The sequence below is a fragment of the Mesoplodon mirus genome (genome assembly GCF_964341445.2).
Source record: "Mesoplodon mirus genome assembly, chromosome: 4".
In the NCBI taxonomy this organism is placed as follows: domain Eukaryota; kingdom Metazoa; phylum Chordata; class Mammalia; order Artiodactyla; family Ziphiidae; genus Mesoplodon; species Mesoplodon mirus.
The window spans coordinates 74,231,438-74,251,302 of record NC_138979.1 but is presented as its reverse complement, the minus strand read 5'-3'; the positions used below and the strand labels follow the sequence as shown (position 1 = coordinate 74,251,302).

The 19,865-nt window shown below is 46.8% G+C and overlaps 1 protein-coding gene across 4 annotated transcripts in view; it reads right to left on the bottom strand.

Annotated features, from left to right (window-relative positions):
• Positions 1-712: 712 nt before the first annotated feature.
• The window catches only part of ADAMTS17 (ADAM metallopeptidase with thrombospondin type 1 motif 17), a 351,667-nt gene continuing 332,514 nt past the window's right edge, over positions 713-19,865 (bottom strand). For 3 of the 4 annotated variants that reach the window (XM_082617115.1, XM_082617117.1, XM_082617118.1), the window contains 2 exons: positions 3,153-3,330; positions 713-1,957 (listed from right to left, as the gene is read on the bottom strand). In XM_082617115.1, coding sequence (XP_082473241.1) covers positions 1,791-1,957; positions 3,153-3,330 — 345 coding nt within the window. In that variant the 3' untranslated portion in view covers positions 713-1,790. The remainder of the gene's footprint in view (positions 1,958-3,152; positions 3,331-19,865) is intronic. The other variant, XM_082617116.1, reaches the window with a different exon arrangement.

Below are 19,865 nucleotides of genomic sequence, written 5' to 3'. Positions count from 1 at the left end.
GGCTGCTGCAGCCTGGTACCCTCTGGGGTCTTTCCACAGAACATCTAAGGAGTTTTCTCAACACTACTCACAGATTCTAGTGGAACTGAATAGATTCCCTGCCATCCCTATCACTTCTCTGCCTCTGGGGCAGTAAAAAGATCACAAACCAAAACACAGCCCGTAAGACGGGCTTGGGGTGGCAGAGTGTTTCTTTCTCTTTCTGATTTAAGCTGACTCTAAAGTTGTGACATCAAAAACTCAAACACAGATACATAAACACAGCACCAGTAAATCAAGAAGCACTTGGAGATGATCCCATGGAGATTAGCCTAAGTAAGATCCCCTCTGAAATAAGGGAGGAGAGGGTGGGTTTCTCATGATAAAGTCCTTGAATATAAGCACCCATCAAAGGCCCACTGAGTTGGTCAGCAGACCAGACCTCCCAGCATGTCGGGTCCCCTCCTCCCAACTCCCGGGCGGGCAGGGTCCTACCATCTTCTGTGTTTTCACAGAGGACACTCTTTTCATCTCCCTGGGCTCCAGAGAGGGCACAGTTCTGTTTTGAGGGGTGAGGTGTCTGTAGGAGGCAAATACCTTCTTCCAGATTTTCTGAGTGTCATTCTTGCCCCACTAAGACGAGTCAACAATGACAGCATGACAATGATGAACATTGCAAGGTCTGGGCCACGGGAAGGCTGGGTGGGTATGTGGCCATCCTGGCCAGGGGCCACTCCTCCACCCATCCTGGCACTAGGCTGAGCAGCCCTGGAGGAAACCTGCCCCGTGCCAGGGTGAAGCGCCAGGCCTGAGCCTGAGTCTTCAGAGGTTCTAAGAATCAACTTCAGATAGATGGCCAAGGTCAATGGGAAGCCATCTCTAAGGTGCAAAGCTTTATGAAGTACTGGCTAGAGCAGAGGTCCCCAGAAGCAGAGGGGGAGCCCCTCCACCCCTCCCAAAGCTGCCCTGAGCTCACCTCTATGCCAGGAAGCAATCCCAAGGCCAAACTTAGCACGTGCCTCCTCTCACAGCACCTTGAAGAGAGGCTCTTCTGTTTCCCTGTGTGGGGGACAACAGAGATCTGAAAACTAAATACGCCCCAAACCCAAGCCCTTCTGGAATATTCTCCCCCACGTAGGTGGTATGCAGAACTACACAGCCCTAGCGTCCTTTTTAGTTCACACAGACTCAGACTCTCAGGGACAAGACCTCCAAGGAAAAGCCGTGATCTAGAGAGCACGTTCCCTGACAGGGTGGAGGGGCCAAGTGCTGTCCTTGTGGTGTCAAGGGGGCTCCAGCAGCCCGGCCTCTCCAGAGAAGCCTCCTTCCATCCAGGGTGTCACGGGCTTTCAGAATAAAGCCTGCTTTAAAGTAAAACGTCTCCGTTTTTGGATATCCTCCCCCTCCCCCGATACATCAAGCACTGGGAATTCAAACGTCAGAGGAAAGCCAAGACAGGGGCGCCTGTGACGTTTCTCTTGACGATTTCTGTCAGAGGTGTTCCCTTTGAGGTACGTGGAACCTTAGAAATTACAATTATTTTGTGACTCATGCCTATCTTTTCCTTACCGTAGAAAGCCATCCAGTGGCTGTTAACAATATATTAAGTATAAAAGCACTAAGCAAACGTCAAGTCCACTCTCAGGTTCTAAGCAATTGGGTTCTTGGGACAGCCTCCTGGGTGAGCCGTGGTGTGCTTTGGGGGTCCCAGCCGTAGGACTGGTGTGCTCTCGGGTGGGTGGGCTTTCAACTAGCCATGTCGTCAGGACTCAGACCTCATGTCGGAGCATCGCGGGACCACTGGCCGCCTGTCATGAACTTGGTGGCGGCAGTGGCTGGCGCATCTTGTTCGCATAGAAGTCCCTGCATGTCTGGCAGCAGCGCTGGTACCACCGCATGTCCTGGCAGAGGTTCTTTTCTCGGATGACCCTGCAATACACTGTCCACTGGTCCCGTGTGCATTTGTAGGTCAGAGCAGCTAAGGGGACAGTGGAGAGAGAAAGCCCAGAGGTTATGGGTGGCCTGGGGACGTCATCATGCGCACACAGATGGCCTGCAGTCTGACATAGTCTGGGGCTGCCCTTACCCATGTGTACACTGGAGCTTTGCACAGACTGGGGAAACCATGCCCCTGCCAGGGCCATTGTGGATGTGGCTTTCTTTTGCAAGGGACACACTCTGGGTCCAACCTGACCACTTGGCAGAGTTCAGTGGTCTGGCTGCCTCCTTAAGGCGAGGGCACTGCCCCCCCCACCCCGGCTTCTGAGGTAAGTGGTGTGTACTGTTATTTTATGGCGGAGGACGTTATCTGTTGGCTTTGATAAAACAGAATGGCACAGGGCAGTAGATGTCAAAGGGCCCACAAAAGGTCACAGCACAAGCAGGTGGCCTGAATCTCCTTCAGGATCTTGGTAGTGCAGAGAGATAGTCCAGCCTGAGGGCATGCAAAAGCCTGGTGTACACCTCTGCAAGCTCAAAGACCCCCCCCAGTGAAGCTGCTTGGAAATCCCCTTCATGTTGGTGGCATTCTAGCATTAGGGAAAGGGGCACTGGGTGGGGAAAAAGTTCCCTAGGAATTTCTAACTGGAAAAGCAGAAACTCTTTTCAATAGAATCATTAGATCAGTGCTAGATATTCTTCTTTTTGTGCCACCACGGGCCGGGGATGTGGCCTAGTAAAGGGCTGGGTTTGGAACACTTGGATCCAAGCTGCTCACACAAAAGCTCCCTGCCGAATTAAAGACTCCAACCTGCCAACACCTCTGTTTTCTTCTCAAGCATTAGCTTGAGGAACATTCCATGCACACATCACCAAGATTTCATGAATGACACCCCCAGATCCTTCATTTCCTGAAGGATGCACCTCCCTTTGCCTCCTTCATGCACAGGAATCCCAAAACACTTGAGGAACATTCTCCCATGTTCCTCATTTGTTGGCAGAGGGGCTCAAGTGTTTGAGACCACAGTAAACAAACATCTTTTTTCATGACAAGGATGAAATTCCATCTCTGAAACCTCAGATCCTCTACAAAACTGACACGTTAGCCTTTCCAGAATTCAAATAAGCCCCAAGGAGGGGGGCTTTCTGGCTTATAGAACTCCCACTGCCAGTGGGGACTTGCTGGCCAGGGCATGCAGCAGCCCCAGGAGCTGGGGGCCATCAGAGGCACTCACCAAGGCGAGGGGAAGTGATGGTGTTCACGTTGATCTTGTCATTGCAGACTTCTTGGTGGCACTGTTTGTAGGCTGCCGGCTTGGAGAGGGTAGGGCACTCATTGCCATGGCGCCCGGTGATCTTGTGCATGCACTGCACCACACGGGACTGCAGGCCCTTCCCACAGGTCGATGAGCACTGCCAGAGACAGGGAGAGGTGAGCTGGGGACAGCTGAGCTAGGGGCCTAACCCGGGCTGAGGGGCTTTGACAATGGCCTCACATCATAGCACCCTTGGGTCAGGCCCCTGCATGTCATTCCTATGTGCTTGAAATAATTGTAGGATAAGAGGGCTTGGCTGCATACCAGCTGCCTGATGGAAAACTGTTTCAAGATGTTAGGGACTGCATGTTTGTGTCTCCCCAACATTTACATGTTGAAGCCCTAACCCCCAGTGGGATGGCATTTGAAGGTAGGTCCTTTGGGAGGTAATTGGGTTTAAATGAGGTCATGAGGGTGGGGCCCCCATGATGAGATTAGTGTCCTTATAAGAAGAAGATAGATCAGAGTTCTATCCCTCCACCACATGAGGACACATGACAAGTCAGCCATCTGAAAGCCAGGAAGTTGTCCCTCATCAAGAACCAAATATGCCAGCACCTTGACCTCAAACTTCTCAGCCTCCAGAACTGTGAGAAATAAATGTCTTGTTGTTTAAGCCACCCAGCCTGTGGTATTTTGTTACAGCAGCCTGAGCTAAGACACAATTGTTGAAATATTAGTTTATGCTGGTTGCATTTCACCTCCCACCCTCTCATGCCTGTTCCAAGCAGAGAACCATCTGGGTTTTGAAATTCTCCAGTGAGCAGGGTGGCTTGCTGGCACCCAGGAGGGACTGAACCTGATGGCCACAGGGATCCCCTTGGCACTTTGTGCCACGTGAGGCTCCCGGGCCTCTGTCCAGCCCTGGGTGTGGAGAGGAGCCCAGTAATGATGGGGCTGAATTTCCACAAGCCTGGAGGGTTAGGGGTCAGAATTAAGTAAAGTTAGAGAAAATGAAGAAGTGCAACCTTTCTTGCATAATGGACTCATGGACTAATATTGGGGCTAACAGTTTTAATTTAGACACCCAATCTCTTGTTCTTGGCATTTCCAGCATTTGCAGATGTGGGTGTGCTAAAACCAAACTAATGTATTTAGTTCAGCAGACCATCCTGCATTCCCAGTGAGTGGCCTTCTAAGACTTTACTATGTGTTCTGTCTCCTGCTCTTCTTCCCATTCCTCTTTGGGCTCCTTTAAAGTGTTTGACAGGGAACCTGCCAGGTATCCAGCACCACTCCCCCATCCTGCTTGATAGCCTCTCGGCCCTTGCTTGTTTTCCGGGGAGCCCTTGGAACCGTCTCTCCATTAAGTTGGTCTCCTCCCAGCCAGAGAGCCTGGTCCACATGTGCACTCTCTCCATCTGGGGTCTCCCAGCACACATGCTCACAACCCATGATTTATGGGGTTCTGAGAGCACTCTGCAAAACTTTAATAAAGCAAAGACCACAGGTATAGTAGCCCAGCTGGAGTTAACACTGGGACCTCAGGGTAGAGAGAGGGGACCATGGCCTTTCCTCTGAATGCCACATGTGGTGAAGATGCCAGGTGCCATCTGGATCACATGCCTCCCTCTCTCCTCCCCTTGGGTCTGACCATGGCCTGTGCTGGAGGAAGGGCCTTCACTGGGGGTCTGTGAGGGATTACACTGCACAGACTCAGCGTGGATCCCTTCATCCATGAGAAGTGGCCATCAACTGCGCTCCCAAAGGGGTTTTTACGCCTCAGGTGAATTCCTCTGCTTTCTAGTCTAACAAGCAGGATCACATTTTTTTTCACTTTAGAAGGATAAAGAGCTCAGAGAGCATGGTGCTCTGATGGGGCCCAGTCTTTTCAAATCATGAAAGAGGTAGGAAAACCACAAGTGCCCCATCACCTACACAACCAACCCCCCCACCCCCCTTGAGAGTCCTGGCGTGTTCAAACCAGAATGGGCTCTCCCTGACAGGCAAGGCTGTGTGCCTGGCTCCATATCCATCTTCTGGATAAATCCATCAAGGGCTGCTCACAGTCTTGAGAATCCTTCATGCATGATCAATGCACATTTCTGGGTTCCACCCCAGACCTCAGGAGTTGGTACTGGAGCATTTGGAAATTTGAGGGGTGCTGCAGTGGAAGAATGATGTCACATGAGGAGGTTCCCACCAACTGGAGACCTGGAACATGGGACAAGTGTCATAGCAACGTGACACCTGGAGGGTGTCTCGGAGGGAGTGGCTTCAGGTTGGGATCTGCTGCATGGGATTACCTGGAGAGCATTGAAAGGTCTTGATGTCCCAGACCAATCAATCATTATCCCTGGATGATGCACTGGGCATCAGTATTTTTCAAAGCTCTCCAGGTGACAGCAACAAGCAGCCAGAGCTGAGAAACTCTGACTTACCCTGAACTTCTTCCCTGTGTCCTGTGTAGAGTGTGAGGAGCTCTCTTTTCTTACCATGAAGTAGTCAAGTATTCGTATACAAATGTGTAATTAAGCAAGAACAGACATCCACCTGCAGCCCCAACTGATGAGTTTATATACAGGTGATAGGTGTGCTCAAATACAAGAGATGAAGCCTTTCACTCAAAATTATTCTAGGAAAAGAATAAGTTGCCTTATAATTAAGTAACAACAAAACCTCTCATAGTTCAGGGGTGGGGTAAGGCATACCCTCAATTATTTGTAGCAAGATCACCTGGGGGTTAAAAGAAAAAGGGACACAAAGAAATTTAACTCTCTTCTCCTGGAAGTAGGACACCATAATCATAAATGAGGGAGGATGGTGTAAGAAATTTTTAAAGATCTCTTGAAAAGTAATCTGGTAGGAATTGGTTCAAGATGGCAGAGTAGAAGGACATGCACTCACTCCCTCTTGCGAGAGCACCGTAATCACAACTAATTGCTGAACAATCATCGACAGGAAGACACTGGAACTCATCAAAGAAGATACCTCACATCCAAAGACAAAGGAGAAGCCACAATGAGACGGTAGGAGGGTGCAATCACAATAAAATCAAATCCCATAACCGCTGGGTGGGTGACTCACAAACTGGAGAACAATTATACCACAGAAGTCCATCCACTGGAGTGAAGGTTCTGAGCCCCATGTCAGGCTTCCCAACCTGGAGGTCTGGCAACGGGAGGAGGAATTCCCAGAGAATCAGACTTTGAAGGCTAGTGGGATTTGATTGCAGGACTTCGACAGGACTGGGGGAGAAAGAGACCTCACTCTTGGAGGGCACACAAAAAGTAGTGTGCATACCAGGACCCAGGGGGAAGGAGCAGTGACCCCAGAGGAGACTGAAACAGACCTACCTGCTAGTGTTGGAAGGTCTCCAGCAGAGGTGGTGGGGCAGCTGTTGTTCACTGTGGGGACAAGGACACTGGCAGCAGAAGTTCTGGGAAGTATGCCCTGGAGTCCACCATTAGCCCCACCAAAGAGCCTGTAGGCTCCAGTGCTGGGCCACCTCAGCCCAAACAACCAACAGGGAGGGAACTCAGCCCCACCCATCAGCAGACAAGTGGATTAAAGTTTTACTGAGCTCTGCCCACCAGAGCAACACCCAGCTCTACCCACCACCAGTCCCTCCTATCAGGAAGCGTGCACAAGCCTCTTAGATAGCCTCATCCACCAGAGGGAAGACAGCAGAAGCAAGAAGAACTACAATCCTGCAGCCTGTGGAACAAAAACCACATTCACAGAAAGATAGACAAGATGAAAAGGCAGAGGGCTATGTACCAGATGAAGGAACAAGATAAAACCCCAGAAAAGCAACTAAATGAAGTGGAGATAGGCAACCTTCCAGAAAAATATTTCAGAATAATGATAGTGAAGATGATCCAGGACCTCGGAAAAAGAATGGAGGCATAGATCGAGAAGATGCAAGAAATGTTTAACAAAGACCTAGAAGAAATAAAGAACAAACAAACAGAGATGAACAATACAATAACTGAAATGAAAAAAACACTGGAAGGAATCAGTAGTAGAATAACTGAGGCAGATGAATGGATAAGTGACTGGGTCGACAGAATGATGGAAATCACTGCCATGGAACAGAATAAAGAAAAAATAATGAAAAGAAATGAAGAAAGCCTAAGAGACCTCTGGGACAACATTAAATGCACCAACATTTGCATTATAGGGGTCACAGAAGGAGAAGAGAGAGAGAAAGGACCCGAGAAAATATTTGAAGATATTATAGTTGAAAACTTCCCTAACATGGGAAAGAAAAAAGCCACCCAAGTCTAGGAAGCACAGAGAGTCCCAGGCAGGATAAACCCAAGGAGAAACATGCCGAGACACATAGTAATCAAATTGACAAAAATTAAAGACAAAGAAAACTTATTATAACCAACAAGGGAACAATGACAAATAATATACAAAGGAACTCCCATAAGGTTAACAGCTGATTTCTTGGCAGAACCTCTACAAGCCAGAAGGGAGTGGCACAATATATTTAAAGTGATGAAAGGGAAGAACCTACAAGTAATATTACTCTACCTGGCAAGGATCTCATTCAAATTTCATGAAGGAATCAAAAGCGTTACAGACAAGCAAAAGCTAAGAGAATTCAGCACCACAAAACCAGCTCTACAACAAATGCTAAAGGAAATTCTCTAAGTGGGAAACACAAGAGAAGAAAAGGACCTACAAAAACAAACCCAAAACAATTAAGAAAATGGTAATAGGAACATACATACCAATAATTACCTTAAACGTGAATGGATTAAATGCTCCAACCAAAAGACACAGGCTTGCTGAATGGATACAAAAACAAGACCCATGTATATGCTGTCTACAAGAGACCCACTTCAGACCTAGGAACACATACAGACTGAAAGTGAGGGGATGGAAAAAGATATTCCATGCAAATGGAAACCAAAAGAAAGCTAGAGTAGCAATTCTCATATCAGAAAAAATAGACTTTAAAATAAAGACTATTACAAGAGACAAAGAAGGACACTACATAATGACCAAGGGATCAATCCAAGAAAAGATATAACAATTATAAATATATATGCACCAAACATAGGAGCACCTCAATATATAAGGCAACTGCTAAGAGCTATAAAAGAGGAAATGGACAGTAACACAATAATAGTGGGGGACTTTAACACATCACTTACACCAGTGGACAAATAATCCACACAGAAAATTAATAAGGAAACAAAAGCTTTAAATGACACAATAGACCAGACAGATTTAGTTGATATTTATAAAACATTCCATCCAAAAACAGCAGATTACACTTTCTTCTCAAGTACACACACAATATTCTCTAGGATAGATCACATCTTTGGTCACAAATCAAGCCTCGGAAAATTTAAGAAAACTGAAATCATATCAAGCATCTTTTCAGACCACAATGCCATGAGGTTAGAAATCAGTTACAGGGGAAAAAAATGTAAAAAACACAAACACATGGAGGCTAAACAATACGTTACTAAGTAACCAAGAGATCACTGAAGAAATTAAAGAGAAAATAAAAAAAATACTTAGAGACAAATGACAATGAAAAGACAATGATTCAAAACCTATGGGATGCAGCAAAAGCAGTTCTAAGAGGGAAGTTTATAGCAATAAAATCTTACCTAAAGAAACAAGAAAAATCTCAAAAAGCAATCTAATTTTACACCTAAAGGAACTAGAGAAAGAAGAACAAACAAAATCCAAAGTTGGTAGAAGAAAAGAAATCATAAACATCAGAGCAGAAATAAATGAAATAGAAACAAAGAAAACAATAGCAAAGATCAATAAAACTAAAAGCTTGTTCTTTGAGAAGATAAACAAAATGGATAAACCTTTAGCCAGACTCATCAAGGAAAAGAGGGAGAGGACTCAAATCAATAAAATTAGAAATGAAAATGGAGAAGTTACAACAGACACTGCAGAAATACAAAGCATCATGAGAGACTACTACAAGCAACTGTATGCCAATAGAATGGACAACCAGGAAGAAATGGACAAATTCTTAGAAAAGTATAACCTTCCAAGACTGAACCAGGAAGAAAAAGAAAATATGAACAGACCAATCAGAAGTAATGAAAATGAGACTGTGATTAAAAATCTTCCAGCAAACAAAGCCGTGGACCAGATGGCTTCACAGATGAATTCTATCAAACATTTAGAGAAGAGCTAACACCCATCCTTCTCAAACTCTTCCAAAAATTGCAGAGGAAGGAACACTCCCAAACATTCTATGAGGCCACCATCACCCTATACCAAAACCAGACAAAAATACTACAGAAAAAGAATATTACAGACCAATATCACTGATGAATATAGATGCAAAAATCCTCAACAAAATACTAGCAAACAGAATCCAACAACACATTAAAAGGATCATACACTGTGATCAAGTAGGATTTATCCCAGGGATGCAAGGATTCTTCAATATACTCAAATCAATCAATGTGATACACCACAGCAACAAACGGAAGAATAAAAACCATATGATCATCGCAATAGGCGCAGAAAAAGCTTTTGACAAAATTCAACACCTATTTATGATAAAAACTGTCCAGAAAGTGGGCATAGAGGGAACCTACCTCAACACAATAAAGGCCATATATGACAAACCCACAGCAAACATCATTCTCAATGGTGAAAAACTGAAAGCATTTCCTCTAAAATCAGGAACAAGACAAGGATGTCCACTGTCGCCACTATTATTCAACATAGTTTTGGAAGTCCTAGCCACGGCAATCAGAGAGGAAAAAGAAATTTAAAAAATCCAAATTGGAAAAGAAGAAGTAAAAATGTCACTGTTTACAGATGACATAGTAATATACATAGATAATGCTAAAGATGCCACCAGAAAACTACTAGAGCTAATCAATGAATTTGGTAGTTGCAGGATACAAAATTAATGCATAGAAATCTCTTGCATTCCTATACACTAACAATGAAAGATCAGAACGAGAAATTAAGGAAACAATCCCATCTACCATTGCAACAAAAAGAATAAAATACCTAGGAATAAACCTACCTAAGGAAGTAAAAGATCTGTACTCAGAAAATTATAAGACACCGATGAAAGAAATCAAAGATGACACAAACGGATGGAGAGATATACCATGTTCTTGGATTGGAAGAATCAATATTGTGAAAATGACTTTATGACCCAAAGCAATCTACAGATTCAATGCAATCCCTATCAAATTACCAATGGCATTTTGTACAGAACTAGAACAAAAAATCTTAAAATTTGGGGCTTCCCTGGTGGCGCAGTGGTTGGGAGTCCGCCTGCCGATGCAGGGGACACGGGTTCGTGCCCCGGTCCGGGAAGATCCCACATGCCGCGGAGCGGCTCGGCCCGTGAGCCATGGCCGCTGAGCCTGCGCGTCCGGAGCCTGTGCTCCGCAACGGGAGAGGCCACAACGGTGAGAGGCCCGCGTACCGCAAAAAAAAAAAAAAAAAAAAAAAAAAATCTTAAAATTTGTATGGAGACACAGAAGACCCCGAATAGCCAAAGCAATCTTGAGGGAAAAAAACGGAGCTGGAGGAATAAGACTCCCTGACTTCAGACAATACTACAAAGCTACAGAAATCAAGACAATATGGTACTGGCACAAAAACAGGAATATAGATCAGTGGAACGGGATAGAAAGCCCAGAAACAAACCCACACACCTATGGTCAACTAATCTATGACAAAGGAGGCAAGGATATGCAATGGAGAAAAGACAGTCTCTTCAATAAGTGGTGCTGGGAAAACTGGATAGCTACATGTAAAAGGATGAAATTAGAACACTCCCTAACAGCATCCACAAAAATAAACTCAAAATGGATTAAAGACCTAAATGTAAGACCAGACACTATAAAAAACTCTTAGAGGAAAACATAGGAAGAACACTCTTTGACATAAATCCCAGCAAGATCTTTTTTGACCCACCTCCTACAATAATGGAAATAAAAACAAAAATAAACAAATGGGACCTAAAGAAACTTAAAAGCTTTTGCACAGCAAAGGAGACTATAGACAAGATGAAAAGACAACCCTCAGAATGGGAGAAAATATTTGCAAATGAATCAACGGGCAAAGGATTAATCTCCAAAATATATATGCAGCTCAAGGTTACAAAAAACAAATAACCCAATCAAAAAATGGGTAGAAGACCTAAATAGACATTTCTCCAAAGAAGACATATAGATGGCCAAGAGGCACATGAAAAGCTGCTCAACATCACTAATTATTAGAGAAATGCAAATCAAAACTACAATGAGGTACCACCTCATACCAGTTAGAATGGGCATCATCAGAAAATCTACAAACAACAAATGCTGGAGAGGGTGTGGAGTAAAGGGAACCCTCTGGCACTGTTGGTGGGAATGAAAATTGATACAGCCACTATGGAGAACAGTATGGAGGTTCCTTAAAAAACTAAAAACAGAATTACCATATGACCCAGCAATCCCACTACTGGGCATAAACCCAGAGAAAACCATAATTCAAAATGACACATGCACCCTACTGTTCATTGCAGCAGTGTTTACAATAGCCAGGTCATGGAAGCAATCTAAATGCCCATCGACAGGTGAATGGTTAAAGAAGATGTGGTACATATATGCAATGGAATATTACTCAGCTATAAAAAGTAATGAAATTGGGTCATTTGTAGAGACATGGATGGACCTAGAGACTGTCATACAGAGTGAAGCAAGTCAGAAAGAGAAAAACAAATATTGTATATTAACGCATATATGTGGAATCTAGAAAAATGGTACAGATGAACTGGTTTGCAAGGCAGAAATAGAGACCCAGATGTAGAGAACAAACGTATGGACACCAAGGGGGGAAAGCGGGGTGCTGGCACGGTTGGTGATGGTGGGATGAATTGGGAGATTGCGATTGACATATATACACTAATATGTATAAAATAGATAACTAATAAGAACATGCTGTATAAAAAAGAAATGAATAAAATAAAATTCAAAAAAAAAAAAAAAGAAAGAAAAGTTATCTGGTAAGTGGCTATACCCAGAGACTGGGGGGTCCACACGAGCAGGGTAAGTGAAGGAAATCGCCAAGGGTCCTAATGCAGTGCAAAATCCTATGAATGTAAAGCAAAGTCTTGCCTATGCAAAGTCATGCCAACACAGAGCAACATCATGCCATAGCTTGCAAGGGAATATCCAATGAGAACAGCACATTCAAAAAAGGCAGCATCTCAGTGAACTGGGATGGCAGTGCCCTGTACACTCTGGCAAACTGAACAGGGGATTCAGATAGTGGAGTGAGTGATGACGAAGACAGATGCTGCAAATATTAGGATGCACTTTACAAAACTGCTTATATTCAACCGTTTTCGATCCCACAGAAACAAGAATTTTATCAGGTTCAACTTCATAATATGATAAAGATGAAAATAGCAATATTTTTAAATTAAAACATAATATATAAACTTTAAATATGAAATACAACTACATGAATAAGTTACATATTTTAAGTGGGCATTTGACTAGTCCACCTACACCATTAAAGACTTTTATATCTAAATTTGTTGTAAAATTTTTAAAAAGCCCTGCTCCCTGGGAAAGCGTGTACGTGGGGCCTTATTTCTGTGACTACTGGGCACTTGGGGAAGAAGGGGCCATGTGTCCGGTTCTACAGACACCACCAGCCCTTGTCTTCCCATCTTGACTTGGCTCACTGGCGCCACCTGCTATAGAAGACACACCAGGAAGAAGAGCGGGGTGTCCTCATAGTCCTTCCTGGAGAAAGGGTGCATCCAGGGTGAGGCAGGGTTTCTGTGTCCCCAGAAAACTCTGCACAGGCTAACAGAGAAGGATCTGGGACTATGGTCTTGCTCCCATGGGCCCCCTGACCATGAGGTCTGCAGACTCTGCCGGCGGGGCAATTAGCCTGGCTGGGTCACTTCCTGCCCAGGAACACCAGGTAGCGTTTCAATGTCTTTTGCGGGTGTTGTTATTATTTATGTGAAATCAGAGCAAGGGCTCAGTCCTATGAATCTACTAAAACCAAATGCAAAATTGACAAGGTCTCTGGCCAGAAAGGATCAATGGCCATTGTAAAACTCAAGAGTTTGGGGTGACCTCAAAGACTAGTCTCCCCTCTGAAAGTTCTTAGTCTTGTTTAACATGCTCTGGGGTTGGGTGGGTGGAGAGCATTCATGACACCTCCAGCCTATGTGGGCAGCATGCTTGTTCTGTCTGTAAGCTCACCTGTAGGATTCCATGACAGTGTGGAACATTCCACAACCATCCCAAGGGGCTGACCTTGGCCACTGAGCTTGATGGGGGTCAATGTCTTGCCCAAGGTCACAGATTAGTGAGTGGCAGAGGAGGGATAGGACCCCAGCTGCCCCACCCCAAGGACCAAATTACCTCCTCCTGTATGAATTAGAGGTTGAACTGGATGGAGCTTCTATGGGAGGCCACGAATCAAAAAACCAATTCACTGCCCAGCTCCACCATTTCTTCATTATCTTTCCTAGCCTGAGTCGCTGGTTTTTAATTTTTCAGTCTGTAAAAAAAAACCTGCCACATGAGATCACGGAGGGTGTCTCCAGAGTTATTCTGCAGAGACTCAAGCGTCTGTCCTCATGGCTTTCCAATACCTCTGAGAGGCAGGGCTGGGCCAGGTGAGAGGCTGGAGCTGACCCTCAGCTGCTGTCGGGGCCATGTGAGACCCTGCAAACTCTGCCCCTGGGATTAGGTTTTGCAGAATTTTAGCTGCAGTCCTGGGGGCTGCCATTCACACAGCTCTGGGCTGTGAATGGCTTGTGCTCACTTGGAAGAACCTTTGAGAATATCGAGTATTTGCTTAGCCACCTAAGAACGGTGTCTGAGCCAGCCCCACAGAGGCTGCTTCAGAGCGTCAGGTGAGGAGACAGGTTACGGAGTAGCACGTACAGAAATCACCCCATTTTTTCCAATACCTTTGTGTGTGTGTGTGTGTGTGTGTGTGTGTGTACCTATATAAAAGTTTGGAAGACAAACCATTAAAAAAATTTACTGTGCTGTCATCTGGTTTTGTAGGACTAGTTTTTCTCTTCTGTGTCTTCCCATGCAAGATAGAATTACTTATGTAATTACAAATAAAAGTGGAAAATTCCACCAATGACCCTTTGGTGCAGCTGCCACCGTCCAGGCCTGCGGCATTTTCATTTGAGCTGAGTTGGTGCCTAGCCTGCCCCTGGCCTAAAATCCATGCATAACTACCCACTCCTTGGCCGGAGTTTCAGCAGGGACAGTGCAGTGGTGACAGGACAGGCCTGTCAGTATGCTGCATCCCCCTTTACTAGCTGTGTGACCTTGGGCAAGTTACTTAGCCTATACGAGCCCCGGCTTCTTTATTTGTAGCTTGAGGATAATAAAACCTTTCTTGCAGGATGATTTCCAGGATTAGAGACAGCTTAGAGCAGGTGCCTAGTAGGGAGTCTGGGATGGACAAACGCTGCTACTATTATTAACAACAGTAAGCACAGGGCCAAGAGCAGAGAGAGCTGGCCGGGGGGTCCCTGAAGCCCGGGAAGGCGCCCTGAGTCACCTGGCCTGCTTAGCCCTCCCTGGGCTGCCATGCCGGTCACCAAGCAGGTGTGGACATCCACCTTTGCCAGGAGCACAATTAGAGATTGATTTGGCCCTGAAGACACATGTGATTCCAGAGAGGCTGCAGAGCTACATCCTCCTGTAACCTGAGCTCGCTGCCTTAAGGGTAGCACAGGCACAGACAATGAATCTCACCTCTGTCGGCCTCCCCTCAGCCTCCACTTTAATTCAACAGTGAGGAGACGGCAGTGTCTCCTGATAGCATCGAATTAGCCCCAAGCATCGCTGTGAAGCCATTTTTCAGGCTTTTAAAATCTAAGCAAATACATGTATTAAAAAACAGATCTGGTCTTCTTTGAAGCACACTGTCACTGTTGGGTAGTTTTTTCAAGCCACTCATGACATTAACATTTAATATGGTTCCCCGAGACTCAGGAAACCAAGACAAAATGGAGCAGTAATAAACCTGCCAGGAAAGCTCCTTGCCAGGTGACCTGGAGTAAGGGCAGCCCCCTCTCCAGCAAGTGCCTGCAGCTGCACATCACACACAGGGTCTGGGGACCTGCCACCCATCCCACGGGTGGCGATGATGATGATGATGGTGGAGATGGTAGTGGTAACAGCAGCAGGGTCCACCTCTTGCCTGCCTCCCGGTGCCGGGCACTGGGCTCACACCCTCCCATGAGTCCTCATCAATCTTCACACTAACAGCTGCTGTGGCAGGGCCAGGCGCTCAGAACACAGTAGGTGCAGAATACATGTGCACAGACTGCAGGAATAGTGTCTGCAGGGCACAGCACCGCCTGCAGAGAGGTGGAGCGTGAGGCTCAGAGGGTCCACGGTCTTCCCCGTGATGTAGCCCCCGGGCCTCCCATCCCGGCTGCTGCCCGGAGGCCTGCACTCCTCTGGGGCCACACGGCTCTCCAGCAGGGAGGAACCAGGCCTCTGTCACCACGTGGTGGCCCAGTGCTGATGACACGCTCCACCACGGCGTGGACTCCCTCCTCTTCACTTCTCCCAGCTGTAAAATCACGACTATAAATGACACCAGATTCCAAAGGGATGTTTTGAGAATTAGCTAAAGGAAGTTGTAAAAATCTTGGGAAGAGGAAAACGTGACAGGAATGTTTAATACACACATGAGCGCTGGCTCCTACAGAGTGGAGGACGGGCAGGGGCTCCCTGCACAGGCTCTGGGGTGAGCAGGAATAGAGTTAGGGTGAAATAATGCAAAGATGAACCCTCACTGCACAGTGTGTCCACCCTACGCTCTCACAGAGCCATCCTCCGAGGGGCCAGCCTGCCTCTGAGGGGCAGCATGGGACAGCCTCGCATGACAGTCAGGGGGGCAGGGAACCCCCTACGGGAACTCCATTTTCTGCTCGTGTCTGAAAGGTACTGGGCTGCTAAAATGTCAAAAGCTCCTCAAAAGCATTTTTGACAGATTTCCCCCCAAAACTTGGCATGAGCAATGCAAATCTCAGAGGCTGTTGAAACCTGAAATAGTAGGCTTAAACAATGATGAAAATCCCCACTGTCTTTGCTCCAGCCTTGAAACTGGAAATGCTTTCTTAGACACACACACACACACACACACACACACACACACACACACACACACACACACCTTCCCCCTTCAACTCACACTTTCTTTCAAACTGTTTTTGAAATCCTCAAATCCTTGAATCCTATCCTCAGCCTTAGCTTTGAGTTCCCCTCAAACTCTCTGAATTCGCAGCCTGCTGACCTACAGGTTCTGGTTGGAACGTTATAGTCAGGGAACCAGAAGGGCCAGGTGACCACCCCCCCCATGACTTGCAAGGACTGGCTCTCCCAAGAGCTCTTGCTTCTTGCTTAAGATGGGCGCCAGGAGCACAGAGTGGGCTACAGGAGCTGTCTCACTGCCTCCCCTTGGGCAGGAGCTGCTACCAGTTTCGTAACTTAGCTCCCCCAGCTTACCAGAGACTGTTTGAAAGACCCTACCCCCCTGCTGCAGAAGGATGGCCTACATGCCCAGCAAATGCTGCACAACCGTCTCCTGCCCTGAGCCACGCTGTCATCATGCGGAGCCCCAGGTCAGGGCACGCACTGTTTCATGGGGTCCACACCACATTCAAAGAACTCATCTCCTATGACATAAATATTTTACAGGCCTGTGTAAGAAATTCGATTCTGATCAGAGATAAGAGACCTGTGACTACTGGATGATGATGGTGAAGATGATGATGATAAAAATGAGCACCTAAGCCAAGCACTGCACTAAGTGCTTTACATGGATGCCCTAGGAGGTAGGTACCCCTAAACTCATCTGACAGAGGATGATGCTGGTTCAAGGTTAGGTGAGGTCACTGCAGAGCAGGGACGTGCACCTGTGTTGTCCTGACCACGTGCCCTGCTCTGAGGTCGCTGATAGCGTGTGTTGAAACCAAAGTGTTCCTTAGGGATGACAGCTTCTCTGATTCAATGGTCATGTCTAGGCAGTGGTTAAAACCTAGACTGGCATGTGGGGGAGGCATCCCCACTCTCTGATCTCTCATTCCACACCAAGGCAGCTGATTTGAGGAAGGACACTAGGTGAATGGAAGGGCAGCAGGGAAATGGAGGGGGCAAAGACATTGGCCTTTAGACTGCAGCTGACCCTTGAACAACTCGGGGGTTATTCTAAGTGTAATGTACAGCCGGTCCTCCGTATCCCCAGTTCCTCTGCATCTGAGGATGCAACCCCGGACCACATACACTGTAGAATTTACTATTGAAAAATACCCACGTATAAGTGGACCCATGCTGTTTAAACCTACGTTGTACAAGGGTCAACTGCATTCAGTTCACTCCCATGCAGGCACCTCTCCTGGCAATTTCCGGGGACCCCACTGCTCTACAACAAGTTCATTTCTCTCATCTGAGCAGGTGTGGGCCCTGGACTTTAACTCCATGACCCAGTGGCAGGCTGTGTTCACCCACACAAAATGCTCCAGACCAAGGTGGTATCTGCCCCCTCTCCCTCCTGCCCTACCCAGAAAAGTACTGAAGTTTGATGACCCTCCTTTCACTGTTGCTGACACTCCCAAGAGTAGTACGGAATGGAGGATTTGCTGATCCCTATCTGCATGCAGAGTGCTAACTGCCTGTGTTGTATGGTTTCACAGTCCCAGAGAAGGGCCCTGATGTCCCCAGTGCCTCTTATGTTTGCTCTTGGATGCTCAAGTTTCTTTTATTAAGGACTCAACTTTTTATTTCACAAATAAGGGGAGACAACATGCATGATCTCCTATAGAGACAACAGATTTATACTACAGTGTAAATGATTAATACAAAGCCCTTGGGAGAGAAGGTTTTGATTGGTGGGCTGGAGAGAGAGTAGATAAATACTTGACTTTACAACAAGCTTCTGCCTATGATGGTTAGACCTGAGGCATATAACAGTTCATCTACTTCCCATTTCAAATTAGAAACCTAAGCCTCTGACATTATTATGTACCTGAAGGAAAGGTAGATTAAGAGCCAAAAGGCATGGATCAGACTCCTAGCCCTTCCATTTACTAGTTGTGTGACCTCAAGAAAAAAGTCACGTTGCCACTCTGAGCCTCAGTTTCTTCACCTGTAAAATGGGGATAGGGTCAAATGGGAGAATGTGAGTGAAAGTGTTTTATAAATTCTACAGCACTGGTGAATGTCAGGGCCACTGTCACTGATCCCAACAGAAGTAGCATCACTCTCCACCAGCACCCTTGTTCGGGGCTGCCCCTGGCAGGGGCTGCATTCGTACCTGCCCAGTGGGACTTAGCGTGGCCTGGTGTCTGCAGCTGGCTCCACCTGTCTGTATCTAGGCTGGGTCATTGTCCACTCTTGTACCCTCAGTGCTCAGCACAGGTTGGCACAGAACAGGAGCTCAGGAAATGCTGGTTGAATCACAGTGACTTGGTTGCAGGCCCACAGCAAGTGGGTGCCCCAGCCGGGCTGGCTGCCCAGCCTTGCAGAGTTGGGGGGAGGGGTCAATCCCCACCATAGCAAGTGCAGGCTTCCGCAGTGGTGCTGGGGATGAAAGCTTTCTGGAACAAGCCCCTCTCGTGACACAAAGTCTGTTCATTTCTGAGGCCATGGAACTTGAGCCCCCATCTCTGCCCACAACACAGGAAGGCATCTAACAGCAGTCCTGGGAATGCACCGACACAGCCATGTTTGAATGGGAGTCTCTCCCTGGCTTCTTCCTAGGGCTCTGCAGCTACAGGTACGTACAGGCTTATGGCTTCATTTGATCTCCTAAGGCCTCTGGGAAGTGCTGGGGCTCAGGTATGAGGGGCACATCTGGGGCTTGACTGAGGCCTCACAAGTGAAGCCAGTCCCCTTCCAGGGGACCTCCACTGGCACCAGGAAGTCAACGGCCACTTATTTATTTATTTATTTATTTATTTTTTGCGGTACGCGGGCCTCTCACTGTTGTGGCCTCTCCCGTTGCGGAGCACAGGCTCTGGACGCGCAGGCTCAGCGGCCATGGCTCACGGGCCTAGCCACTCCGCAGCATGTGGGATCTTCCCAGACCGGGGCACGAACCCGTGTCCCCTGCATCGGCAGGCGGACTCTCAACCACTGCGCCACCAGGGAAGCCCCAACGGCCACTTTTGATCTTTTCTGTAAAAGGGGACGCCATACTCTTAACACAGAGAGCCAATGGTTTTCTTTAAAAACACCGTCTATTATAATCCCTCCAGAATAATTGGTTTCTAATTAGAAACATCCCATCACTTCAGTGGTGATTAATGCCTCTGGTCTTGAAACTGAAACATCTCAACTTCTGATTAAAAGACATGCTGTCCTAGAAAGAAATGTGATTTCATCCTCTCCCAGTTTCAGTGACACCTCCCTCCCCACCCCATCCCCAGGTTGAATACATGGGCCCAGCATTTAGTGGGAGAAAACAATGATTTGCACAGATCTGGAACTAGCTAATATCCCAGGAGGGCAGGCAGCTGCACGGCAGTTTCCAAACAGAGCAGAACACTAATACTGCCCTCAGCAGGGTTGGGAGTGTGAAGTCGGTCTCTCGAATGGGAGCCTGGTTAGGGTTCAGCCATTTGATGAGGCTGGGGGAGGGAGAAGGGGCCCCAAATCCCCTCCAAGACTGCCCTGCCTCAGCAAG